The 27,528-nt window shown below is 38.5% G+C and overlaps 1 protein-coding gene across 3 annotated transcripts; it reads left to right on the forward strand.

Moving 5' to 3' along the window:
- The first annotated feature begins 1,782 nt into the window (after positions 1-1,782).
- On the forward strand, positions 1,783-27,257 carry MINAR2 (membrane integral NOTCH2 associated receptor 2). 3 transcript variants are annotated; one of them, XR_012037845.1, is made up of 7 exons: positions 1,784-2,255; positions 3,655-3,834; positions 4,217-4,393; positions 17,023-17,247; positions 20,614-20,721; positions 23,954-24,147; positions 26,125-27,257. XR_012037845.1 is itself a non-coding variant. In XM_072840884.1 (6 exons), exons 2-6 carry the CDS (start codon positions 3,020-3,022, stop codon positions 20,791-20,793), a joined length of 771 nt encoding a protein of 256 aa, XP_072696985.1. In that variant the 5' UTR covers positions 1,783-2,255; positions 2,354-3,019; the 3' UTR covers positions 20,794-20,860. The 3 variants fall into 3 exon arrangements, 2 of the variants coding, with proteins under 2 accessions (XP_072696985.1, XP_072696983.1); XM_072840884.1 differs by lacking the exons at positions 23,954-24,147; positions 26,125-27,257 and adding an exon at positions 2,354-3,028 and having other exon boundaries at positions 1,783-2,255; positions 20,614-20,860; XM_072840882.1 differs by lacking the exons at positions 23,954-24,147; positions 26,125-27,257 and having other exon boundaries at positions 1,783-2,255; positions 20,614-20,860.
- The last annotated feature ends 271 nt before the right edge of the window (positions 27,258-27,528 follow it).

The following is a 27,528-nucleotide window of genomic DNA, read 5'->3' on the forward strand; positions in this document are numbered from 1 at the left end:
ACTGTGAAATTTTTTTTTTTTGAACTGTGAATTTAAAACCCATGTTTATCATTCAACAGATTTGAATTCACACAACAGCAGGAAGAGCTGAGAAAGTGAAGGTCCATAAGAAGAGTTAGAGAATCAGAGGAGTCACCGACCAATCAGAGCAGCCAGGTAAGAAGGGATAATTTGTTAAGAGCTCTACGGGATGCTGTTGCCTCTGTGTAGCTTCCTCCTTTTCCTTCCTCTACTACACAGCCAAGTAGCCTGTAGTAGATTTGAATTTGCTGTTGGTCAACAGGACAAGCAGTCAGAAAGAATAAATGGACACAGAGCTCAAGAGTGCAAAGGCAGTCTGGAACCTGCCAAGCACCTGTGACTCTGTCTCTCACTGCACCTGATTGCAAGAAGACTTTCAGATTAATGGGTGCTATTTCCATTTTGCTGTCCAAATCTCAATAACATTCCTCTTTTCGCCAGCTCTTTTATTTTTAAGATTTTATTTATTTATTCATGAGAGAGGCAGAGGTAGAGGCAGAGGGAGAAGCAGGCTCCCCTCAGGGAGCCCGATGTGGGACTCCATCCCTAAGCTCCAGGATCACACCCTGAGCTGAAAGCAGAGCCCAACCCCTGAGCCATCCAGGGGGCTCTCTTTTTGCCAGTTCTAACCCAGAATCACACAAATAAAGAGATTCTGGGAAATGTAGTTTGCCTTTTAATTAAAGATGGCAGTGTGGCTTTTAACTCTTTTTTTGGCAGTTCGCTTACTATCAGAGACAGCTGAAATAAAAATATATTCTTATCTACTCAAAATAACAATGAACCCATTTTAAACATTTAATATATGCTAACCATTCTGTTAACAACTGTACCTGTAAAACCTCACAGCAACCTTATAAGGTACTATTTTTTTCTTCGCATTATAGGTGAGGGAACAAGCTTAGAGGGATTCAATAATTTGCCCAAGAACACAATTTAATTGGATGCCACTCTCCAATTTCTGTGCATTTAGTTATCCTAATCACCTCCTTTGTTCACCAATGTTGAGTATGTTTTTACAATAGCCAAAAAAATAAATAAAAAAGACTTGTAAGCTAGTCACAGGCATTCTTCATAATCAGAACTGTCCAAGTAATTTTCAAACTCAAATAATTTGATGAACCCCAATTGCTCATCTGGACATTGTACAGGCTTTTCAGCTGGAAAGACTTAGAGATATTTCACTTGGTTATTGGTACAAACCAGAGAGGGAGGGAGTAAGGAAGGGAAATGGGGCAGAAAAAAGGAAAAATAGGAGAGAGAGAATGAGGAGAGGAAAAGAAGTGAAATAAGGTTAATATGTAGACAGTTTTGCCTTGTGAACCATATGTAAGTCTATTTTTATGATTCTCATGTTTCAAAACACAGTAATTCTGGGTCAAATTCCAAGGGGAAATTATACTTTCATAAATATTTGTCATAAAGAAAAAGACCAAATGATTACCTGAATACTAAGGGTCGAGAAGCCCCAGATATGCACATTTCCACCAGATTTCCCTGCAGTTAGAACTCTTTATATTTATTTATAACCATCGTCACTCTAGATTGAAGTTACGACAATAAAGAGATAAAAACGCTGAACCAATATTTTTTGAGTTACACTTGGGTAAATTTTTTGAAAAGTTAAAAGAAAAACAATAAATTGGGTGTTACATGATCAAATAAATTTGGACAATGCTACATTTATCAAAGCAGAGCTTCTCAGAGCCTTCAGGGTGAGCCTGTGCATCATAAAGTACCAGAAGAGAATACAGAGTATGTCATAAACATTTTTGGCAATAGAATCCTTTTTTCACTGAGCTTGGAAAAACAACACTAAGCCATTCGTTAACCAAATTTAATTGGATTACCAATTTCCAACCAGAGTAGAGCCCTTCCTAGGGCTTTGGAAAAGACTAGAGCCATCATTATTTATTGAGCAAAGGACTTCGTGAGGGTCTTCAGACATGACTCAAGAGGAAGGAAGCATCCAAAAGGGCTGCTCTTTAGTAATGTATCATCTAGTGTAGGGCTTGTAAAGATGATAGAACAGTAAGATGATAGTATAAACAAATTGCTCTAAGATTTCAAAGGAAGGAGAAATCATACCTACTTGGGAAAATGTGCAAAGGTTCTGTGAGCTGTGAGTTATCAGCAATGGCCCATGAAGGATGACTAGGAGGTGGTCAACAGCCAGAGTTAGGAAGAAATGTTTCCAGGCAGAAGGACTAGCATTACCAGAGGCACAGGGTGGCGTGAGTTGGGCTGGAGGTGGGGGCCAGGGAAGGGGAAGGAATAGCCAGTAGCAGGAGAGAAGAGGAAAAGCTTGATTTTCCAATTGTTTGTCATGCAGGTTATCTACAGAGATACTAGTAAGAAATAAGAACTGATCATTTAGGTCCATAAAGAATGGTGAACAAAAATGGAGAGTCTGAAACTAATAAACAGAAGGAGACAGTGTACACCCCTCCAGGCGTCTAGAGCATGGTGGAGGGATCTAAAAGAAGGATGCCTAAGGAAAACTGAAGGCTCATTTCACCTACCTCATACTTTGGCTCAAGAAAAGGCCTAATCAAATATATTTGGATCTAGGTTCTGTTTCTCCACTTGCCAATATAGAGAGCCAAAGAGAAGTAAGGTTCTTCGTGAAGATGTGTGTTATTCCCTGAAGAATCTTTTAGGAAAAGCAAACAGCCTGAGAAATATTTATTCATTAGATGTATTCTGGCAGCCGCCAGGAAAATCCAGAAAGTACCAAGCACTTGCACATACACATAATACACTTGATTCTTGAAGGCACTTGCGATTCAACTGTTCTATGGTTAACTGTCATGAAGTACCTCTGACTTTCTGCAGGAAACGCATTGTTAAAAACCACCCAAATGTATTTGACATATTGTAAGACGGTGAAAGAGTTTGGATCCAAAAAATAATTCTTACAGAAAATGTTGATTGTTTAATCTAGTTTTCCAACTGTAAGTAGGACTTGATTTTTTCAAACTCCCCCACGCTTCTTGCTATGAAGAAGGTAAGTACTCTCTAGTGTCTTGCTCGATTGAGAACAAACATCCTGGCTGCTGCTTCTTGTAAGCTATATGGCACTCTTCTGAAATCTGGTGCTGATACATTCCACATGTGACCCCATTTACCCCTGGAAGAGAAACCTTCCTGCTGAAGCAGATGGGTTTACAGAGGTGCAAACATAACAAACAACCTGTGTCTTTTTAAAACTGCCAGTGTGTTTATCCTTCGCCTTCTCATGGTGGGGAGCTTTCCCCTTTTCTAGATGGAAATCCATATTTTCACAACGAGGAGTATGGGTTGCCCGAGGCAGAGCGGCTTGAAATGTAAGAGCTTATCTCCGTTAAAGTCGCCTCTACTTCTGGCTTAGCCCAGGTCCACAGCCTCACTCCCACCTTGGCTCTCTGAACAGCAGATGGGTTCACTTAGGACAGCACGTCATCCAAACCCAGCAGCCATGGTCCTCTCTGGTTCCAAGTGTACCATACGAACCCCAGAACACCCCAGAGGGGGCTCTCCGGCTCGACACAGAGTCAGGGGGACCTCAGATAAGGAATGGGTCAAGGCAGTAGAAGGGGGCGCTAAATTACCGAAGCAAACTCTAAAGCAAATTCTTGCCATTTCTCCGTTCAGGCCAGAGCTGACAACCTAAACGTGGTCAGGTTTCACATGAGCCTGAGACTCTGGGAGTCAAAACAGGAGAAGAAACCAGATCCTGCCCGTCACGTGGGAGGCTGCATAGGCCTGGGCCAAGTCAGCTGTGTTAGCTGGGCGACGTTCAGAGAGAAAAATGAAGTCATATCTCCCGTCCAGGTGATATTTCATGTGCTCCGATTATGGACTGTGACAGTGAAATTCTGGCAGTCTTGATCCAAAGAATACTTCCTCTGAAACTGATGCTGTGTGGAGAGACATTCAGCACCGCATATCTGATCTGGGCATTTTGTTCTATTTGATAAGTGTAGCCCCATCTGTCCCACTCAAGCACCGTGTGTGTGTGTGTGTGTGTGTGTGTGTGTGTGAAAGGCAAAGCAGGATGCTGCGTTGTTCTTGGGTGTTGATGTATCGTCTCAAGCGTGCCACCCCAGTGTGGCTGCGAGACCTGGTTTCAGATGCCGGTTGGAGCGTCCTGAGGCTCATTAATAATGGACCAGTCTGACAAGAGCACTCTTGCTTCCTTTGTGTTCCACTGCAGACGAAGGGAGACATGGACCTCTCTGTTTTGCCAAATAACAACCATCCTGACAAATTCCTGCAGCTCGATGTGAAGTCTTTCATGAGGAGCTCAGCAATTCTTCAGGGCAGCCTGGTGAGGTTTCCAGGGGGGAGTTACCTACCCACCCAACGCTGGCAAAACCTTGTGTATTCACAGGTAAAAATCCGGGAGACCAAATACATGGGGTGGGGCTCGTTTCTTTCTCACTATCTACTGTTTCTTTCTTTTTTTTTTTCCTTTTAAGATTTTATGTATTTATTTATGAGAGACATGGAGAGAGAGGCAGAGACATAGGCAGAGAGAGAGAAGCAGGCTCCCCGTGAGGAGCCTGATGAGGGACTTGATCCCAGGACTCCAAGATCACACCCTGAGCCAAAGGTAGATGCTCAACCACTGAGCCACCCAGGTGTTCCTTACTGTTTCATTAGTTGTCCCCTAAAGGAAAAAAAAAAAAAAAGGCAGTAGGGAACATGGTGACAAAGTAGCATCTCACTCTTACAATATAAAAAAGGCCTTTCTCTCTTCCTTAGCATAAGGAAACTCTCCGATCACTTTATAAAATATGTGAATTCCCCCGACCTTCGTTTTTTGCTAAGCACTAGCTTCTCAGTCTGTCCTTGTTTTATTGCCTCCTTTTCATCTTACTCCTTCCCTTCAGAATTTTTCAAACCACTTGTTGCACTTGCAAGTAAGACTCTGGAGGGACAAACCTACCTCTATCTTCTGGTGTGTTCTAAGCACAAAGCAGCAGATGCTTGGGGACTGGAACACAGCCTCTGAGACAACCAGGGAACTTGCTTTTGCCTGATTTAGCTGGGCTCCATTTCATTGCACGCAGAGAAGACTCAGCAGAACAATGGAAAACCTAATGATTGAAGGAAAAGGAAATAGAGGGAGCTCTCCTCCTTGGAAAAGTGCTGGCTATCGTCTTAGATACTCTTATTTTCCACAGGTATCCATGTGGACAGGACATAACAATCAGAACTTCAAACCCAGAGCAGACTTTATTTGTTGCTTTCTTCTTTTGCATCTTGCTTCTTTTTGCTGACCAAAGGAGAAGAATAAAACCGTGATGAGTTCCATGTGCTGAAATAAACATAAAGGCCCTGACTGTGGCACAGCTCATGAAACAGGAATAATCTTTGTTTTAAGACGTGAGGGCTAATGGGGTTAAGGGTTAGTCAATTTTGAAACAGGAAGAAGCATTTCATTTCAGAACAGATGTGACTGACCTACAAACCCCTGCAAGTCATTAAATCCTTTGGAGTAGTTCAAATTCCCTGAACAGAAATTTGTTTTCTTTTAAGAAACAGTTGCTACTCATGAGTCCTGGTGTAAAGTGATTCCTTTGTGGTGTGTTTGTGGGCTCCTGGGGACCTTTATCATGAGATCATTCAAATCCAGTACACTCAAATGATTATGTAAGTGTTTCCTCCACCTATAAGGATTTTAATTTATTTCCATCATAAGGCAGCCTGTTATGACAACTGCCTTTGTAAAAAAAAAAAAAAAAAAAAATGTGACTCCTTCCCTTTTATAATCTTTAAAATTCTTCCCACCATCCATACATACCTTTTGGGTTCTCATTTTTGTATTTTAAGCTAAATGCAATGAAATTCCTCCCTTTCCTTCCTTATTGTTTATATCATGGAACAAAATGACTCAAAAATCAGTTCAGAAAACCTTGGCCCTCCTATGCAATGAAGTTTAGTCAAAGAAAACATATCCAATAAATTCCTTTGAGGTTGGAAGACATCAATCTAACATCTTTTGTTTGTTACTGGAGTTAACCTATTTCCTTCCTGTGAATCTGCATGGTTTAAAACTCCGTTGAATGTTGTTTCTAAACCTGAGTGAAATGCATGCAATGTTTAAGGGGGTGTCTTTTTCAATAGGTAGGCCCTGATGAGTTGAAGTGGTTTTCCAAGGAAAAACCAAGGAGGTAAATAAAAATCTGCTTCTATGTCTTTAGATATATTATTGGTAACTGTAAACTGCACATAAACCTAGTAAATCTGTTATCCTTTTACTCTTTTTAAGGGTTTTATTTATTTATTCTTAAAAGACAGAGAGAGAGGCAGAGACACAGGCAGAGGGAGGAGCAGGCTCCAAGTTGGGAGCCTGACATGGGACTCGATCCTGGGACTCCAGGATCATGCCCTGGGTCAAAGGCAGATGCTAAACTGCTGAGCCACACGGGCTGCCCTATCCTTTACTCTTAAAAAAAAAAAAACGTTAAATGACATAGAATAAAGGCCAATATGCTATTGAGATGGTCCATAGGGTTGGGGGGAATAAATCTTACAAATTCAGGTAGTTGGGGAGGCATGACACAAATTAGGACTAACTACGATTTACATTTACTACTTTTATTTATAATATGTGAATAAGTAATTCTTTCCATGGCTGGATCTTAAAATTCAGGAATGATGTATTTGTGGCATAGAATATAAATCTAAAATAGAAAGACATAATGAAAGTTTTAAGTGGCTGTCATGTACCTAGAAGAAGGCACTGACTATACCAGGTATGTTAAGGTGTTAGGTGTGCGTGAGGTGGTAGCTGTCAAAAGTTCTTCTTTTAATACCCTTACTCGGGGCACCTGGGTGGCTCAGTGGTTGAGCATCTGCCTTTGGCTCAGGTCCTGATTCCAGGGTCCTGGGATCAAGTCCTGCATAACAGCCCCACAGGGAGCCTGCTTCTCCCTCTACCTATGTCTCTGCCTTTCTCTCTGTGTCTCTCATGAATAAATTTTAAAAATCTTTTAAAAAAATAAAATAAAATAAAACCCTCACTCTGTTGGGGATACATTTAGCCAATGGGTAGAGCAATGAACAAAGAAATTAGAAATTTGGTGTCTTATCTCAAATCCATAGTAAGCCACTTTAAGAGACATTTATTATGGCCCTTATTTGGTTCATGCCTCAGTATTTCCACTTGAAAAAATAGTATAATATTAATTTTATGTATTTGTTTAAAAATGAGAACGTACAATATGAGATAAAAATAATTGAAAGAAAAGGTTTCCTATAAAAGCTTAAGAAATTATTATTATTTGACAGTATTCCAAATTGTGTTGAAATTATCCTTTCATTGGATTTTGAAAAAACAGTTGATAATACTACATGCCTTTTCCTTATTTATAGTGTGGATGCAGGGCTGTGTGTGTCTCTGTGTGTATGTCTGTGTCTGCATAGATGGTGGTGTTAGGAAACATAGTCAATACACCTGTCAATCCATAACTCAAGTAGTAGATTTTATGCTCACATGAAATCCACAAAGACTTCAGAGTTGTGTCGGCTTATCCCTGGGTCTTATAGCACCCAGGTGCATGGTGTTTGGGATTCAGACTACCTCAGGGAATGTCAAAGTACCTAACTACAACCATTACCTCCAAAATTAATAGTACCTCAGCAGTTAAAACACATATCCTATAATCCCAAATATGGGGTTGAATTCCTAAATATATGCATCATATTTATATCCATGATTTATCTCTCAAAGCTTTCTTAAAAACTCACATTCCAATTTCAGAGGAAATTCTGTAAGCCACTTTTACATGCAAAAGTAATTCTGGGCATAAAGAAAAGCAAGCACTTGTTCTCATGCAAGCCACTCCCCTCCCCCAGGACACTGAATCCCATGCTGCGGAAACACACAGGTCGCCATGTTTGCAGGGAGAGAGTATGAGTGCATATTTCTTGATTCCACTATATTTATACTTCTTAAATTCTTACACTAGAGAAGTAAAGAAGCTTCACAATAAATTCCATCTCAGTGCAATGAACAAACGTTCGCCAAAATCTAATGTTTCTGGTTGTTAAAATAATTTGGGGCATGTGTCTGATGAAGGCATTTGGAATTGTATTCCAAATATTTCTGCCAATCCCTTTATAAAAACGAGGTAATGAAAGGAAAAGGCAGATTTTTTTTTTTTTTTTTAGTTTAAATGATAAAATATGTTTCAGATACTGTAGTGGGCTCTTTTATTATTATTATTATTATTATTATTATTATTATTAGCATAGACTTCGGAATCTTTTCAGACTAATCTCTTTGTTTTATCTTTTCCTGGCTTGTATCACATTTGTTTCAGAACCCAAGAGCATTCCATGCTAAACCTGTAAGTTGCAGTAAAAGGTCAAGGGTAAGAGATTGCTCTTGCCTTGAGTTCTAGACAGTGTCATCTCCTGGATTTATTTCCTATTCACCTTTCCTTGCCCTTTTTTTTTTTTTTTTTCTATCTTAATAGCTAACTCTTCCCCTTAAGTTCTGATGTCTCTTCTCAGTTTTTTGTTTTGGGTGGATTTTTTTTTTTTTTTGGTTGTTTGTTTTGTATGCTATAATTCAACCTGTCTCTGGACATGTCCTTGAGATCTGTCCTGCCTTCCATAAGAATGTCTCTATTCCTAATCCTCCACTTACTGTTCTGAATAGAACAGCCCTGCTTGCCAAATAGTCTCCCATTTTTAAGCCTATATTTGGGGAAATGTTATAGAACCTTTGAAGCACTTAAATTATTATCTGGGAAATAGATTGGGGGCATCATTTAGTTGCTCAGGGATTTACAGGCAAATATCAAAACATGATTTATCAAGTTAGACTAAATTTATGTAATTCACAAAATCTCCAGTGGGGTTTGGAATTTAGCTTTGGACAGTGAGCTGCCAGAAACAACACCCAACCTGTCCCCACCATACAACTCTCAGACCAAACCCAAATGCCTCTGGCACTAAAGCCTTAAGGAAGCACACCATCAGTGTTATGAGAGAATGTGACTCCAGAGCCCTGGTTAGGTGGAGGTGAAGGCAGGGAGACAAGATTCAAGAGAGGCCTGGGTGAAACCACAAAGGCTTAGTAATTGTGAGATTTTATATTTTTATCTTGACAATTTTGAGGAGTTGGTGAAAAATTTTAAGCAAGAGAATCACATGACCAAATCTGTGATTTATAAAGATAGCCATTCTAGCAGTTTGGGAAATAGAATTACTGTAGTCCCTGGGGACCACAAGTTTGTTTGTACTCCCACAAGTAATAAACAAAATGCCTTGTTTACATTATGATTATAAAAGGGATTTCACTGCATGTACAGATCAAATTGGGGAAAAATGGAAATCTTTATGATCGTGATTCTCCCAATCCATAAACATGGTATATCTTTTTCATTTCAGGACCTCATATGGCCCTTCAATGAGTCCTATAATTCTCTATGTAGACGTTTTCATAAAGTTTGTTAGGTTTATAAATCTAAATACTTATAGCACTTACTATTCTTAACACTAGAACTTTTTAAATCATATATTATAATAGTGTTACTCATGTATGCCATTGATTATTATAGACTATATAAGTATTATATATTGATCTTAAATCCTGAAATTCTGTTAATCTATTCTCTTTTGACAATACATATCCCTGTAATCATGCCATCTGCTGTTTTGTTTCATTATTTAAAATCTTTATTCTTTTTACTTAATTTTACTGTTCTTATTGTATTGCTTGGGGCTTCTACTGCAGTAACATATGAATGTTTGTGATTATTGACATCCTTGTATTAATTCCGAAACTAAAACAAATGCTTCTAATATTGTGATTATTTGGTAAACTATGCCCTAGAAGTTTAAGGCAGATTCTCTTAATTAGTTTTTAAAGATTTCCTAATATTTCTAGTTTGCTAAGAAAGTATGCTTTAAATATGGTTGAATGTTTTCAAAATCTTTTTCAGAATCTGTTGCGAAATCCTACATCTTTCCCTCTTAATGTAGTGAATTACATTTATCTTCTAATTTTTTAAATCACCTTCCAGGTAAAAATTCTTTCCTGGTATGAATCTGTCTTATCCTGGTATGTATAATTTATACATATTGTAGAATTATCTTTAGCAATAGATGATTCACAATTTTTGCATTGTGCTTATAAGAGAAATTGGCCTATAACTGACCTTTTCTTTTACTTAAACTGCCTTTGTCAGGAGTTTATACCAACCTCATAAAATGAACTGTGGAATATTCTTTGTTTTCCTATTTTCTGGAAATATTTGACAAAAATAGGAATGATCTGTTTTCAAGACTGTCTGGTAGAAGATGACTGCAATAATCTCTTGGCTGGGTATTTTTCAATATGTGTGCAGTTGGGGTAGATTTTAAGCTATTGATTCAGTTAGTCAAATTATCACAAGTTTATTAACATTTTCACTTTCTTCCTTAAGTTTGGTAAGTTATGTGGAAAACTGCCCAGTTGTATATAAATTTTTTAATTGCTCAGATTATTCTCCTGTTACATTTCTTAATCTCTGCTATGTCTTTACTCATGTTTCTTTTACATTTCTAACCCTGTGGATTTGTGTCTTTTTTCCTGAGCAGTATGGCCAGGGGTATTTCAGTCTTTCCAGCCCTTCCAGAGAAATAGTTTTCAATACTGTTCATCCTCTCCATTGTGTATTAGCTTTTTCCTTTGTAATATGAATTGATTTCTACTTCTATCTCTTTTAAAATTATATTAAATTGCAGTTAATATGCAGTATAATTTTCTCTACTTCTATCTGTGTTGTTTCTTATTATCTCATTAATTTTCTCATTCTGCTTTTATCATGCAAACATATTTTTCTATAATAATCCCTCAAAATACTCATTTCAGTTCTGGCCAACAAATTTACAATTTTCATTTTCATTCTGTTCAAAATTAATTTCCGTTATTATTTCTTTGAAGTGTATGTTTTAGTTTTCTATAAAATGTGGTACTATAACTTTTTGAAATTGATATATAAATTTCTAACAAAGTTGACCGTGTTTAAACAGCATGATCCATATAATACTGAGTCTTTGAAATTTGTTTTATAGTCTAGCATATTATCAGTTTTTGTAAACATGTAGTATATATTTTAAAAATTAGTATTTTCAATTGTTTAATAAAGATGTCAGTATATTTCACTTGATCAAAGTTGGTTTTATTGCTCAGATCCTCTTTATCTTTAGTAATTGTTTTGTCTGCTTAATACAAATTGTATGTACAAATTTCTCCTTATAATTATCTCCAGTTTTGCTTTATAAAGTTTGAGACTATTAGATGCATACAAGTTTAGAATTATTATATTTTACTAATGATATCTACCTTTTTTCACTGTGTAGCAATCCTCTGTGTCTAACAAAGTCTTTTATTTAAAACCTATTTTGTTTGGGCAGCCCGGGTGTCTCAGAGGTTTAGCGACACCTTCAGCCCAGGGTGGGATCCTGGGGACCTGGGATCAAGTCCCATGTCAGGCTCCCTGCATGGAACCTGCTTCTCTTTCTGCCTGTGTCTCTGCCTCTCTCTCTCTAGGTCTCTCATAAATAAATAAATAAAATCTTTAAAAAAAAAAAAAAAAAGAAGACCTATTTTGTCTGATATGTGTGTGTGTGTGTGTGTGTATAGACACACACACACACACACACACACACACACTTTCTTGGTGGTTAGCTTAACTTATGTTGTAGATACAAATAAACTTAAAGTTTTAGTGACTTAACACAATAAAATGTATGTCTCATACCAGGTCTGATATGAGTGATATGGATGTCCTAGGGCTTGGCTTCCAAATGGAATCCAGACTGTTCCTTCTTGAGGATCTACTGTATCAGAATCTCTGCTGGGCCTGTAGATTGGAAAGAGAGTAACCGAAGAATCCAGGAATTTCCGGGGTCAATCCTGAGTTAGGGTATGTCCCAATCCAGTCCTATGTCCTAGTCCATGGGCTGTTGTATGCCCATAAAAAGAAATGGATTTGCTAGCCAGGCCCTGCCACAGTTTATTATTCTTTTAAAATGTATTTACATAATATGTAATAATATGCATAATATGTTTTTTACATAATAACTACATATATAAATATATTTTTTAAATCTATAAATTCTTCCTTTCTGAATGGGAAAAATTAAAGACACAGTAGTCACTATTCCAAGGTAATTCTGAGATCCCATGGGAATAGTTTGTGTGGCCTCCTTCCTTGAAGGTGTGAAAGATTGATTAGATCATGATTCTGCTTTTTAGAGGAGAGAGACAGGCAAAGGGAGAAGCAGGCTCCATGCAGGGAACCCAACGTGAGACTCGATCCTGGGACTCTAGGATCATGCCCTGGGTTGAAGGCAGGTGCTAAACCCCTGAGCCACCCAGGGATCCCCTACTGCTCTCTTTTTGCCGCAAAAGTAGACTCTCCTTTGTAGGCTTCAAAGTTTACTTCTACTCTAGGAAATGTGGAAATCTAGGGTTATTGTCACTGCTTTCTTTTGTTTTGTTTTGTTTTGTTTTGTTTTATATCTAAATACCCAAAAGCTTTTAGGTGTAGGCTTGTGATCTCTTCGGTAATATATTTCTTACAGAATTTAGGAGGCTATTTATTAATGTAATCTTACCTGACATAACTGACTACTTGCTGTCAGTTTTATAAATCAGTAAACATGCCTGAAGTTCTCTGAAGGCATAATTCTCAAACTGGCTTCGTGCCTCCATTACTGTATTCTTAAAGTCAGTGACAACCACATAGAAACTCTCAGGGATAAGAGTTATGAAAGTGCAGCCTTACATGATCTTTATCTTAAGTCACTTTATTCAACTGAGAAATTTCAATAGGCATATTTTGCTCAACTTTTTTTTTCTTAAAGAGTTCTGTGTTTTGGTTTTGGGATCTGCAAACAGATCTTCAACAATAGAAGGATAGAGGGCATCGAATTTCTAGGTCCTCTCTACTCTTTCATTTCTTCTTTCCAACTGTCCAGCTCTTTCTCTAATCTCATCTCTTCCTTGTATCACATTAATGCTCTGATTATTTTAATGTCATTATATGTACATAAATGTTCTGATTATTTGTAAGTATCTCTCCTAGAGCTACAAAGTAGTTGGATTGCATTATGACAGATGACATTTATGCCAGTTTTTTACTATAGGTTGTGAATAGGCATCAGTCCAGCTGCTGATGTGTTTTATCTCTTTCCACTTCTTGGCTGCTAAACCCATGCCACATGTTTATGGAATTTTAAGATATACCATTTTGTGTATTAGGGAAGATAGGCTAGCCCATACTGTGATAGCACATATCCTCACAAAATATCACTAACTAAAAATAAAATATTTTTTAAAGATCTATTTACTCATTAGAGAAAACAGGGGTGGAGTCAGGGGAAAAGAGAGAATCCTCAAACACACTCCCTGCCGAGCCCACAGTCTGACAGTGAGCTCAGTCCCAGGACCCTAAGATCATTACCTGAGCTGAAATTAAGAGTCAGATACTTAACCAACTGAGCCACCTAGGCATCCCAAAAATAAAAGAGTTTTCTTGCTCATGAAAAGTCTGAGGAAGGGCAGGTAGATTTTAGCGGCAGCTCTTTTCCAAGCAATAACCCATGACCTCAAGTTCTTTCATCCTATAGTTCTGCCATCATACAACCCTTGCTTAATAGTGACACAAAAATGGAAATGAGGAAAGTGAGCCAAAATCTTGTGGGAGATTTCAGGAACCAGGCTCAATGGTGCTATTACTTTTATCCATAAATCATCAACTAGGAAAGAGCTGGCCCCATTATAACTTCAAACCAAACTGGGAAAGGCAGTCATCCTTTGTGCTCAGGAGGGGAGAATAAAATTCATATGCGTTTAACTAGACACCACAATATGTAGCTCTCATTTCGCTGTAGTTGCCAGTATATCTTTTCACATTCTTTCACTCTCATTCTTTGAGTTCTTATATTTTAGGTATTCCACTTGTAATATTACATAATTTAATTTTAAAAATCTGATCTGACATCTCTGTCATTAAAAGGTTTAGTCTATTTACATTTAACATGATGCTTTCTAAAATTTCTAATATTTTTCTGAGATTCCCTCTACTCTTTTTTTCAGCTTTGTTGTCTTATGATCAAGTTTCCTTTATCTTTCTACTGCTCTGCTGATTTAGAAACTATATAGTCTTTCTCTATTTTTACTAATATTTTTGTGCTCTCACTGACATGATTTCTTAAAATGTTATGATCAAAAATACCTGTTAAATTTTCCAGTTCAGTGATTTAATTATCCCTTATTTAAAAACTCACAAATTAATCATTATCTGTTTTATCATAAAATCAATACTTCCATAGATATAGAGAGATTTATCAGTTTTCTTTTTTCCTTTTTTTTTTTTTGCTCAGCATTTCTTTTTGCATCTTAATCTTTACTTTTATTATCAAGTTTCTTCCTTAAGTACATTTTTTAGAGGTTCTTTCTTTATTGGTCTATTAATTCTATAGTCTAAGTTTTTTGTTTGTCTCAAAATGCATTCTATTTTGCTCTTTTTACTGAATTTACTTATATGTAAATGGTGTAAATAATGATTAAAATGTATAAAGAAAAACGGACAAAGTAATGGTGAATACAGAAAAGTCTAGGTAAGCTTTGAAGTGTTGCTTTCCTTTAATATTTAAAAATACAAATTATTTTAGAGTCTGTATGACTAAAATAATAGAATTACTGTTGAGTTTTCCTTTGGTAAATGTAATCTATCCAGAATGTGGGGTCAAGAGTTAAAATCAAATACATGCCTTTTTTTCTTTCTTAAGTTATTTGAAAAAAATTACCAAAATATAAATGAACCTCAACTATAATCAGTGTTTTTTATCCTGCCATCAAATTCTTAGCAAAGATATTCTATTTTCTCTTCACATATATTTCAGACATGAAATTGTCATGCAACACACAAATAAATGGCACCATGTATTAGGATAGATCTCAGACTTTCAAGAATATGGTTTAGAATTAACGACTTGAATGTTCTTTTTAGACGATAGCTCTGAATTAATAATTATTAAAATTATTTTGTTATCTTATACCTATTAGTTTTTCAAGGTATTAATTGCAATAGAGTCTGTTATTTTTTCCTGACCCTCAAAATTGTTTTTTCCTCATTTATAGAGCTTTCTTACTTAAGAAGCTCAAGAAATAGTCCAGTGGGCAAGAAAACTGACAAAGTAAATTTGTTAATGCCTGAAGAATTATCCCTCTCAAAGATGATCAAAGATGTCTAGCCTTGAAAAAAAAAAAAAAAACCTTAAGTCAGAATTATGCTAAGCTGAAATGATCTAAATTTCATATCAAATTGTTTTTCTCAATTCAGAAACTTTTTTTATGAAGCCATCCATCTTAAAGACAAATGCTAAGTCAAGATGATGTATTATTTCATTGAAAATTTCAGTATTGAAGAATATAAATTGATGTTGAGCAGACCAACAACCTAATAAATTCAGAGATCTCTAACTTGACCCATAAAAAAATGTATGGGTTAAGAAAATTAGGGAAGCTTAAGGCCAAAGAGAATATGAATGGTTTTATCTAGATGATTCTTTTTCTTTTCTTTTTTTTTTTTTTTTTTTTTTTTTTTTGGCTTATCAGCCATTTCAGAAAGAAACTGTATGTAATACTATTTCACAACCTAGCTTATATAAATATGTACTTAATGTGACCTATATACCCAATATATGCTAAGGGAATCAGTGTCTTGATGATTAGAAATATAACTCAGAGTAATATTAATTGCTATTGAAATTTCTCTGTTTAGGAAGACTTAAATATGTGAAACACATGTATTAAAAAATTGCTGTAAATTAATGAAATGTGTCACCAGTTTTTAAGGGTTAAACCTAAGTTGTCTTATGTAGAATTTCTCTCTCTTGAGGCATTAATCTATAAGCTTTTTGTTTCTTCTTAATTTTATTCAGCCAATGAACAAATTTCAATGCAAAATGTTTCTACCTCCATAATAATTTTACAGTCAAAGGGGTGAAAAAAAGCAAAGTAAAACCTGCAGGTCAATCATACACAGAAAAACATAATTACCCTACCCTGCTAAATTCGAGATGCTGATTGTCCTTGGGCAGGGAGAAGGCAAGGGTTATCAAGAAGGGAACATGAGGTATGCTGGTAATGTTCTATTTCTTATTGAGCTATCCATTTATGATATGTTACATTTCTATAAGTATATTTTGCTTCAATAAAAAAAAGATTTTAAAAATCTATCTTTAAGTCAATATTAGAGCCATCTAATAGCCAGCTGGTCTGTAGACACATAAAGGAGTATGATGCTGTTCTGTCCTTCACATTATCTGAAAAACGAGTCCCAAGAGAGTTTTTTGAAAGCCAAGGCATATCTATAAAATGCCTTTTAATCTTGACATTGCTGGATTAATACAGCAAGGTTAAATATTATTTTTATCAGTCATGGAATACACAAATAGAAGTAAAATGTCATTAAATATCACTGTAAGGGGATCCCTGGGTGGCGCAGCGGTTTGGCGCCTGCCTTTGGCCCGGGGCGTGATCCTGGAGACCCGGGATCGAATCCCACGTCAGGCTCCCTGCATGGAGCCTGCTTCTCCCTCTACCTGTGTCTCTGCCTCTCTGTCTCTCTTTGTGTGACTATCATGAATAAATAAATAAAATCTTTAAAAAAAAAAAATATCACTGTAAGTGAGGTGAGAAAAAAAAAAACTGGCATTGTCCAGAATTCTGCTATTAGAATTAAAAAACAATGTTCTTTCTCTGTAGTTATAAAAGAGCATTTTCATAAATGATTACTGAAGCGAACAAGATCACACACAAAGAAGAAAATTTAATTAATGACAGGATTCTAGGTCAGATTAGATCCTAGAATCCTTTCCTCATTCATTGTCCTAATCTGTTGGGTTTCCAGGTGGAATCCACAAATTTTCAGGGGCAGTTATTTCACATTTCATCCTCCAGTGACCCATTGGTAAAAGAAGCCTTGTCCCTGTGCCTCCTAACAGAGAGAAAAGACCATCACTGCTCAGCAAATGAGGCGATCCAATGCAGAGGGTGCTGTTGCTGTGGATCATCCTCCACCATCCTTGTCATCAGTTCTGAAGAATAACCCACTCTATGGTGACATAGGTTTGGAGGAAGCTATGGAAGAAAGAAAAAAGAATCCCTCATGGACCGCTGAGGAATATGACAGGCATTCCCTGCATACAAACCTTTCTGGGCATCTGAAGGTACTCAAAGCAAAGAATCACCTCCTTCAATTGATGAAGAATATCAGCTAAATATTCCTTTAAAAAATGGGTAGTAAGGTGACAAACACTCTTCACTAGACCCAAATCTCTCGATTTCTGGTCATTTTGGCTCCAGGCATCCCTCTCTCTCTCCTAGTCAATATGTGTTTATTGATTTGTTCTGAGTTTGACTATGGCAGCAATATACTGGCATCTATCTAGTGTAGAGAGAAAGAAATGATGTGACATAGAAAAGTTCACCTAGAAGGTAAAAGGTTTATGAAAATTAATTTGCCAGATTTTGTATGTTTTCCCCTAGTTTTGTGACCGTTTATTTCATGAACACTTAAGAATTCCCTATTCTGCATTTATTCAAAAATATTTATTCAGTGCTCTGTCTCAGGCATGGTACAAGGCAGTTCTCACCAAGGGTCATCTTATTCCAAGCCCACTCAGTGATTTAAGATTGCAGATTTACATTTTGGACAGTGTCCTATGTCTCAGTGACAAAACAAAACAAAAACATTTCAACACAAGAAAAGTATGCAATGAACTCATTCACCCAGCTTAAACCCAACCGCAGTCTTTCTTTGTTTTTTTTTCTTTTTTTTTTCTCCCCCTGGTATCATCTCTCAAATAGATCTAGAAATACCTACAAAGCAGGAAGAGTGGCCCTCTGTTTTCTGAGTGGACTGGATTCCTCCCCAGCCTTAGCTTGCCCCTGCCTGCCCCAGGGCCAGGGAGGCCTGACTTTTTCCACTTATACTTCACTTAAGAAGGTGTATATCTGCTCCGAGTCTCATACTTTAAGCACCTGAAGATTTTTTTCTGTTGGAAAGAGGACAAAAGTGTAAACTCTTACACTTAAAAAAAAAAATCTCAAACGAGCACTCTTGAAATATCTTATTGTCTGGAGTCTTTGAGGTTTTTCAGTCTCCTGCTAGATTTAATGTATCTCCTTCTTAATGTAACCTCTTTTCCAGTGAAGTTTCCATAACAGACACTCCCCCATAGCAACAGTAATCTTGTGGGCTTTTTTTTTTTTTTTTTTTTTTTAATCAGGAATCTGAAGGTCAAGACTTCTAAGAAGTTAGTTTCTTTTTTTTTTCTTTTTCTTTTTTCTTTTTTAATTTTAGTTCCAGTGTAGTTAAAATACAGTGTTATATTATTTTTAATTACTTTTTTACTATATTTTTAAAAATGATTCTTATTTATTTGAGGGAGAGATAGAGAGAGAGAGAGCATAAGCTGGGGGTAGGAGGAAAGGAGAGGGAGATGGAGAAGCAGACTCCCTGCTGAGCAGGGAGCCCAATGTGGGACTGGATCCCAGGACCCTGAGATCATCACCTGAGCCAAAGGCAGCCTCTTAAACGACTAAGCCACCCAGGCAGCCAATACAGCGTTGTATTCGTTTCAAGTGTACAATTTAGTGACTCAACAATTCACCCAGTGCTCATAACAAAAAGTACATTCTTTAGTCCCCATCCTCTGGTTCACCCATCCCTCTAACCCCCTTCCCTCTGGTAACCATCAGTTTGTTTTCTATAGTTAAAATTTTATTTCTTGGCTTCTCTCTCTCTCTCTCTTTCTTTTTCCTTTGCTCATATGTTTTGTTTCTTAAATACCACGAGTGGAATCATATCGTATTTGTCTTCCTCTGACTTATTTTGCTTAGCATTATAATGTCTAGCTCTATCTGTGTTGCTGCAAATGGCAATATTTCATTCTTTTTTATGGCTGAATAATATCCCATTATATATATGTTTACCACATCTTTATCCATTTATCTTTTGATGGACGCTTGGGCCGCTTAAAAAGTCACTTTCTTCAATTAGGAAAGTATGTATTTTATTTCGCAAACATTTCTTGACTCTACACTAGAGGTTCTTCTCTGCCCTTTATTGTTTACATGAATGGCAAAAAAAACTATAAAGATGAATATTACTGTCCCTGTTATCAAAAAGCTCATCTAACTGATCAAAGTAACAAACCATCATTATAGAACAATAAAGAGGAAGAGGTTAGTGCTCCTAATAATAGTAGAAAATGCTATGCAGATTCAAAAGAGGACACGATCACACTGGATTATAAAAAGGCTTCATGAAAAGGTTAATTTTTACTGGCTTGAAAAATGCATAGAATTCCAAAAGATATAAATGGTTTGTATGAGCAAGGAGGCTCTTCTGTCCAGAGTAGGAAGAAAAAAGACACAAATACAGGTAAGTGAGAGAGTTTGTCAGAACAATAAGGAGTCCAGTTTTGCTCGCACTACAATTTAAGTAATAGAATGATGGGAAAATGAGTCTCAAAAACACTAAAAAAGATGTAAGACTAAGGAGATTCAGCATCATTGGCAATGAGGAATAATACTTTTGTTGGAAAATTCCCCGAGTTCTGTTTAGGAAGATCAAATATAAATATGATGGATGCAGTGCTTTGCTAAAACTAGGGTCTGTCCCCTCCCCCATCCCCCACATGTACAGTTACCTCAGCGTTTGTAGACCTCATGATGCCATCTCTAGCACTTTTTTGAGGGATGCTTCTGAAAATCATGGCTTTGTTTTAATTAGAATTTCTTTCTATACTTCATTAATTCAACCCCTTTCATCAACATCCCTATCTATATGTCATAATTAGCAGACAGAGCCCCTAACTCATTGTTACCTCTTACAGGCTGTAAGAGTTCCAAGAGCCTTTGGCCAATCCCACTTTTCTAAATTACTAAGAGTTTATAAATAAGGAAGAAGCAAATAAGCTCCCTATTTAGTTAGCTAGGAGTAGAATGGAAGAGAAGTTTGGAATTATGGAAGTTCTCCCTAGGGAATGTAGACATCAGATTTGCCTTTGATTAGGACACAAACTAAATGAAGGATACAAGTAAGGTAGACAAGGATTGCAAGATTATCCTCCTGCATAGCATCCATATACTATTTTAATATTTTACCTTTTCTAAGACCAGGAAGTTGAAATTATAGCGATGTGGTCAAGGAATTTTATTGCCATCACCAGCATCCACCCAGCTCCCTGAGTGTGTGCTCATTCCTCTCCTAGCACAGCACTCAGAAGTCTAAAGCTAATTTACTGACCCCTGAATCTGACTTAAAATCCACTGGGACTAGAGAGGCAAAGAGGGTGGGCAGCTCAGCCTCAAGCCATTGCTGGTGAGAAATAATGATGCTCTTCAAAGCCTAGCCTCTCTTATTTGAGCTGTGACACTTAAGCCTCACCTGGAACAGTGTGAATATTAACCTTCGATACCTCTGACGGTGATTGTTCTGCAGTATCAATTAGTCTGTAACATTGACTGGTTACTGATTGAGCCTATTCTATGTAATTTTTTTTTTTTTTTTTTTTTTTTTTTTTTAGGAAAACCCTAATGACCTACGGTTTTGGTTGGGAGACATGTACACACCCGGTTTTGACACCTTATTGAAAAAGGAAGAGGAACAAGAAAAGCATTCAAAATATTGTCGTGTAGGTCTGATTTTGCTCCTTGTTGCCTGCATCTTGGTTTTCATAGTGACAGTTAGCACATTTTTCACCTGAAGAAACTGCCATAGATACAAGCTGCTTGAAATTTGTTAAAAATCTTTCTAAATAAACATTTGCAGAAAAACATGTTCACGTAGCACAAATGTACTGTTGTGTGTACAGCTCAGTGTACTTGTCTTATAGAATGCAAATGTTGCTTGAGGTATGCTGGCTTTCTCTCCTTTGTTCTATGAAGTCTTGGTCAGAATTCCAGAGTGACCTTTGTCCTTTGGGAAGCGGGAATTCTGGGGATTGAAACCACAGAAAAGTCGCTATATGCAAACAAAACTAAACACTTAGGATAGAGAACAAAGCAGCACCAAAAATTTTCAGCAGCTTTGTCTCATCTCTTTGCACCCCTACCCTTCTGTTGTCCCTAAGAAAGTTGAGCAAATCATTTTTTGGCTGCCAGGTATACAGGATAAAACCTGGTTGTGCTGCCTTTTGGGTTAGATTCATGCTGTTTTCTCTTCTTTAACTCCTGCTTAAGCCAGGAAAAGAGTTGGAGGGGGGCTTTATTCACACGTATGCTTATTTTCTCAGGATTGCTTTATAATGCCTCCATTGGATGTAGCATTTTCAGTAGACCTAAACTTGAACAGGCCTTTGCTATATAATTAATCACATTGAGAGCCAATTGTGCTTACTAACTGATACACATTGGCTAGTATGAGCCCTGGTGGCTCTCAGTAAGTAGGTTTCACCAGCCATGGCCTCAGAGGAAGGCCCTAGAAAAGTAGAGGAAATACAGCTAAGAAAATAGGATCTGAATCCTCGCTATGTCTTTTGCTAACTATTGGAAACTGGGAAAGTCATTGTTCCTGAGAAAGGATAGAATCAGCTCCCCAGCAGGGCTTGCATAACAACTAAGCATGAGACAGATAAGAACAACACTGGACTCTTAGTAGGTAGAGGCATAGTTAAGGATAACTCTTACTACTAATATGTGCTAAGCTTATTGGCACCCAAGGTCACCTGACCTTGCCTGCAGATAACTGAGGACATGATGCTAGCCACAGACGGAGAATCAGGTCACTCCATCCTGGAACACTCTATCCTAGAACACTGGACCCTAAGTCCCTCAACCCTGCTGCTTTCTCTTCTTTCAGTACTCCTCCACCCCAGACAGTTTAGTGTGTAAAGTAGAAAAGAGACTTTCTCCTTTGTGTGAATCAGCTTTTGGGATTACCACACTGAGATGCTACTGTATCTCTTTTAAAGACCCTTGAAATAAAGGACACTGAAGTGCAGCTTTACTATACAGTAAATTCGTTGGGCAGAACAATTGGCTTAGCCTATCTATAATAGGTTCTAGTCCAATTTAGAACTGAATTAAGAGACAAAGGTCCTGGGGACTTCAGAGGGCAGGCCCACTCACTGTGGATGCCTGGCAGACAGTTGCTTGGTATTAACTCGGTTTTCAAAGCACCTGGTAACCCCCTGTCCTCTCCAGCCCTCCTCTGCTCTCAGCCATGATGCTAACAGTCATTTAAGTTTCAGCATGAATGTGTTTATTACCTTGCTATTGCTCCCAAACCAATCTTCACTTTTAGCCTCCAATGTAACTGTAGAATCAAAATACATTATTATCCCTCATTGGATTAATGTTATGCATCTACACGAAAGGGAAAATCATAAATTGAGTGAATACATCCCTGTATGCACCCAAAATCACACTGTGAAAGCCGTTCCAATGTCTCCTTCAATATGGGTTTTGAAAATGGTTCTAGCAGAAAAAGCACAATAAGGTCATGGAAAATACAGAGGAGATGGCCCTAAACAGGCTTAAGTTCAAATCTGGGCTTTTAAAAAAGCTCTGATCCAGATTCAGTGAATCAATGTTTTTAAAGCATTTAAATACAATCCTTGGCACATAATAGTCCATAAATAATAACTATTACTCAAAAAAGTGACTCTTTTAGTCGCTAGTCACTTTTTTTTTTTTTTCTAAATTAGGGTAAGAAAGGCTGGGCTCGGCTAATTCTTCAGTAATAATGTTTCAAACAGTCATCTTTCCCAGGCTCTTTCAAAGGCGCTTCCCCCTCCCCCTGCAAAAAAAGTTTTAATCCGTTGCTTTGTTGTGTTATGTTGTGTTTTTGGATATTAGGTTAGTGTGTGGGAGGCCTCAAAGCAAATAGCCTGGTAATTTTCTAGAGGAAAAAAAAAAAAAAAAAAAAAGCATTCCAATTGTGGATACTTTCCTAAAGTGCTGCTCGCAGATTTTAAAGAGTTGAAATTGTTTTGAGCATAACCCATTAATGGCTTTTCCAATTATATTCGTGTTGCTGCCACCTAGTGGAGAGCTCGGCGGGTGGAAAGCACCGCGCGGCCCGGCGGCTCCAGTTCCGCGGAGCGCGCTCCCGCCGCCTGGTGGTGCAGTTTGCCGCGGGCCCTCAGCTCCTGAAAACGCACTTCCCAAGGCACGTTTTGCAGGGGAAAGCCTCAGTGTGCCGCTGTGGTGGCAGGGAGTGTGATCAGGCGGCCCGGAGCTCCCCCCCCTCGCCCCCCGCGACCACTGACTTTGATTCCCACTCCTCTTGCCAGGAAGGAGCTGCGCTGCGCTGGAGTCACACTCCGGGGGCCGGAGCTGGGACCCTGGGCAGACCCCGGACTCCACCACGCAAAATGTGCCAAAGCCGGAAACTGGTGGTGTCCTTAGAGACTGCTCCATTCCCACCCCCCAAATGGTTAAAAATTGGGGAATATTATTAGATCACCTACCGCTGTTCCAGATACGGTGTGGTCTGAGTTTCTGCATTTTTAGAGCTCAGTGTCTTTAAATATCTTTAATTCCCTTCCCCCCACCCCATACCTATTGTTTATTAGCAGTTTGTAAATTCTTCCCTCATATCATTGAAGAGGTGATTTTATCAGATGTGAAAAATTAATTTTAAAACCGTAATTAGATAGGGCCACTGAATCCCAAGCTCTCTGGATTTCTACTTACACCCTCGCAGAGTCTTACCAGACTATGCTTCGTAGAGGAAAGATAACTTTTCTGGTTCTTTCCAAAAAATCACTTAGTCCAGGCTCTTGCCCAACTTGAGGTGAGAATATTCAACCAAAGTGAGCAATTTCAGAAACTGAACACAGCTTTCTGCCAGAGCGGTTGTTCTGCTCTCATTTTATGAACACTATGACTCATGTACCTGATCAAGTTTCCTTCTTTGCGCAGACTGCTGGAAAAATCCAGAAGTAAACTGGGCCCTCTCTTCTCGGGAAGTGTGCAGGACTTGCTCGTGTGCTATCCCGAGTCGTGGCTATGTCGTTATGTGTCCTTTGCCTCATCGTCCTCTCTGCTTCAGAGATATGGGGCCTATGGCGCTCTTCTTGTTTCTCAATGCCTTAGACCTCCCGAAAAGACACAGGGTAGGTAAAGAATTCCGAGTGTGTTTATTATATGTGCATCCATATGCATATAAAAACTAAAGACGAAAGGCTATCTTTCAAAAGAAAATTTTGAAATTATTTTTTTTTTTTATTTATGATAGTCACAGAGAGAGAGAGAGAGAGAGAGAGAGAGAGGCAGAGACACAGGCAGAGGGAGAAGCAGGCTCCATGCACTGGGAGCCCGACGTGGGATTCGATCCAGGGTCTCCAGGATCGCGCCCTGGGCCAAAGGCAGGCACCAAACCGCTGCACCACCCAGGGATCCTGAAAATTTTGAAATTAAAACTGTTCTTTAAATAAGGAATGAGTGGTTTTGGTAGAAAATGTTCCCTGATGAGGTTTCTTGGGCCAGAAAAATGAGATTCAAGACTCCGGCAGTTTCACTGATACTACACATAACTGTTTTCAAGTTCCTGACAAAGAGAAGAAAGAAGGCCTTCTTCTTAGGCTAATTAAATTTGTTAATTAGTTTCTGATTATGAAATAAGTGCTAAAATCCCTCACATTGGAATTCACACCAAGGTTACTGAAACCCTGTTTAGATAATTACCTGAATAATAAAACAATGGCTAGGCTAGATTCGAAACTTTATCAGTCAGTACAAATGAAATAGCAGTCAACACAACTTTCTAAATGTATTTTTTTAAGGCTAAAACATTTACAGTCAACACTTGAGAATTAAGAGAATAGTGTCACTGTACTTCCTGCCATGGTTTTATTTTTTAATACAACGATCCTAAGACTTTTTGATGAATTCCAAACTCAGTCCTTAGAAAAGTTTTCTTTTTATTTTTTTTCTCCCAGGTTTCCATTTAAATTCCAGTCAATATACAGTGTGATATTGGTTTCAGGTGTAGAATCCTGTGATTTGTTACTTCCACACAATGCCCAGGGCTCATCAAAACAAAGGTCCCTCATTATTACCTATCAGGGATTTAACCCATCCTTCTACCTCTCCTCTGGTAGCCCTCAGTTCTCTGGAGGTAAGAGTCGGCTTTATGCTTTGCCTCTCTCTCCCCCTCCCTCTCTCTTCTTGCATATTATCATCAACACATAAAATACACAACTGTAGAGCCATTTTTTGAGTTCTTCAGAAAGATTCCCAGTGGGGACGCCTGGGTGACTTAGCGGTTGAGCATCTGCCTTTGGCTCGGGGCGTGATCCTAGTGTCTGGGGATCAAGTCTTGCATGGAGCTCCCCACAGGGACCTGCTTCTCCCTCTGCCTCTCTCTCTGTGTCTCTCATGAATAAATAGATTTTTAAAATCTAAAAAAGAAAAAAATACTCCCAGTGGATCCCCATGGATAGCACTCTCTCCTCAACCCCATACCTGGACCTGTCCATCTGGCCTTCCTTGGAGCTGTCTCAGGCCACTAGAACCCAACAGACACAATCACACTTTCTACATTTCATCACTTGAAACCCTTCCACTTCCACAAGCTCTCTCATTCCATCTCAACTACCATCTTGTGAGAGAGGTGTGAAACTTTCAGTTTGCAACAGAAGAGATTGAGGCTCGGAGCCATTGAAAGAAGTGTCAGAATAAAAATGGAAGTGAGAGCCTTGATGATCTAAATCGCTTCTGGATGTTTTTTTCCCAGCCTCGTTTTTTATTTTCTCATAACTGGAATAAGAGTTTGGTATATTCCAGATTTCGATACAAACAGGAGTAGTTCCCACCGCCCCTATACCACCACCCCCCAGCCTGCACACACAGCCTGTTCCAGTCTCTGAGAGTGAGTATAGGACATGCACAATTTACACTTGTGCAAACACGGTTGTGCCCACTGCACCAGGAAAAGCCAAAGAATGTCCTAAGCTTGTGCCAGTTTGTCCATTTAGGTTCACATGGCTTCTCTGTAAAAGGAGCAAACCCTAGACCCCTTGTTTGAGAATATTCATGTATTAATTACTCTCTCTTACTAAATAATGTTGATAGAATGTCTTCTATTGCAGTGTTGCAGAGCACAGGATCTGATTTCTTCGACCTTGTCTTGGATCATCCCTAAAGTAGACGTCAGTCCCAGGGAGCCCCAGCTCCTCTAGAGCCTGCTTCCCTTAGGCACTGACATCAAACCCACTTGGAGGAGAACATAACCTCCTGCAAACCTGAGGTAGACCTCAGTATCCAAGGCGTTCCTAGAATGGATCCCTCAAACGCACTCTCTCCAATCCGGCCAGATAAGGAAGGCAGCAGGGCACAGGGTGGCAACATCACCTTTTACATTTTACACTGACCACACACCCTGGAGTTGTTAACCATGGGGGTGCCTCGAGGAGCAAGGGGGCGCAAGGCAGAAACAAATGATGGCTTTTCTTTCCCTGTATCTTGGAGATAAGTTCTGGCCAGCAGATGGCAGGTGTGCTCTAGAATGGGAAAATGCTATCCCAAACAATTGGAGGACTGTGGTTCTTTGGTGTCAAAACATGGAAATCCTGACAAATGAGCGGAGAACTTGCAAAGAAGAAAAGTGATTAATTGTGCTGATGAAGGCCCGGCATGGGGAGCAGGGCCCTGCCGAGGCCGTCGAGTGTGCCTCAGTGCAAGGAGCTGACAGTGATTGAGGTGCCACACTGAGAAGTCTTCAGACCAGGCAGTTCAAGCTGTGCGCACAGAACTCATTAACCAAGTCCTCCATGCGGTCTCTACTCTGATGGTGGCTCTGCTTGTTAAGAAATGCAGAATCCCAGGACAGCTAAATCAGAATCTTCATGTTTAATAAGCTCCCTGGGTGATTCTTTCTCTTAAGGTTAAGAAAAGATCTTGAAGAGTGTGGGGCTCCTTAGCAGATTCTTTCAAAGCTGTGGTTCGGGGATGCAGGGGCCCCCTAATTATCCAGGGTGGTTTTGTGAATCCCAAAACACTCGTTCCAGGCTCCCATGAGTGCACGGTCCGCTTAGTAGCATTTCCCCTCTGGGACAGATATGGAGATACAAGTCATCTCTCTGTTCTGGCTCTATTCCCAGCCTGTTTACCGTCCTCGGGAATACAAAATTCATTGACATATTTAAAAACTGATCTCAATTCAATACATAGTTGATATTTAAAATGTTGTGCTGAAACTGCTCCTCCATTTTATTTTATTTTATTTTATTTTTTATTTTTTTATTTTTTTTGCTCCTCCATTTTAAATGGAATCTTCAAAATGTGTTCTGTGCTGCTGGAAGAAATACTGAGAAAGCCTGAGCCATCACGGGTAATGCAATAGTGATTTTTGGTGTGTCAGCAGGATTTTTGTGTGAGTCAGAGGTTAGGGCTCTTGCCACATACTGTCTTTAAAGCTGGTTTCTGGGATACAGAGTGAATCCATCTGATCCCAGATTTGTGTCACTGGTTTAAATTCTACAGCCAAGGGCTTG

The sequence above is a fragment of the Canis lupus genome, chromosome 10 (assembly GCF_048164855.1).
Source record: "Canis lupus baileyi chromosome 10, mCanLup2.hap1, whole genome shotgun sequence".
Lineage (NCBI taxonomy): Eukaryota > Metazoa > Chordata > Mammalia > Carnivora > Canidae > Canis > Canis lupus.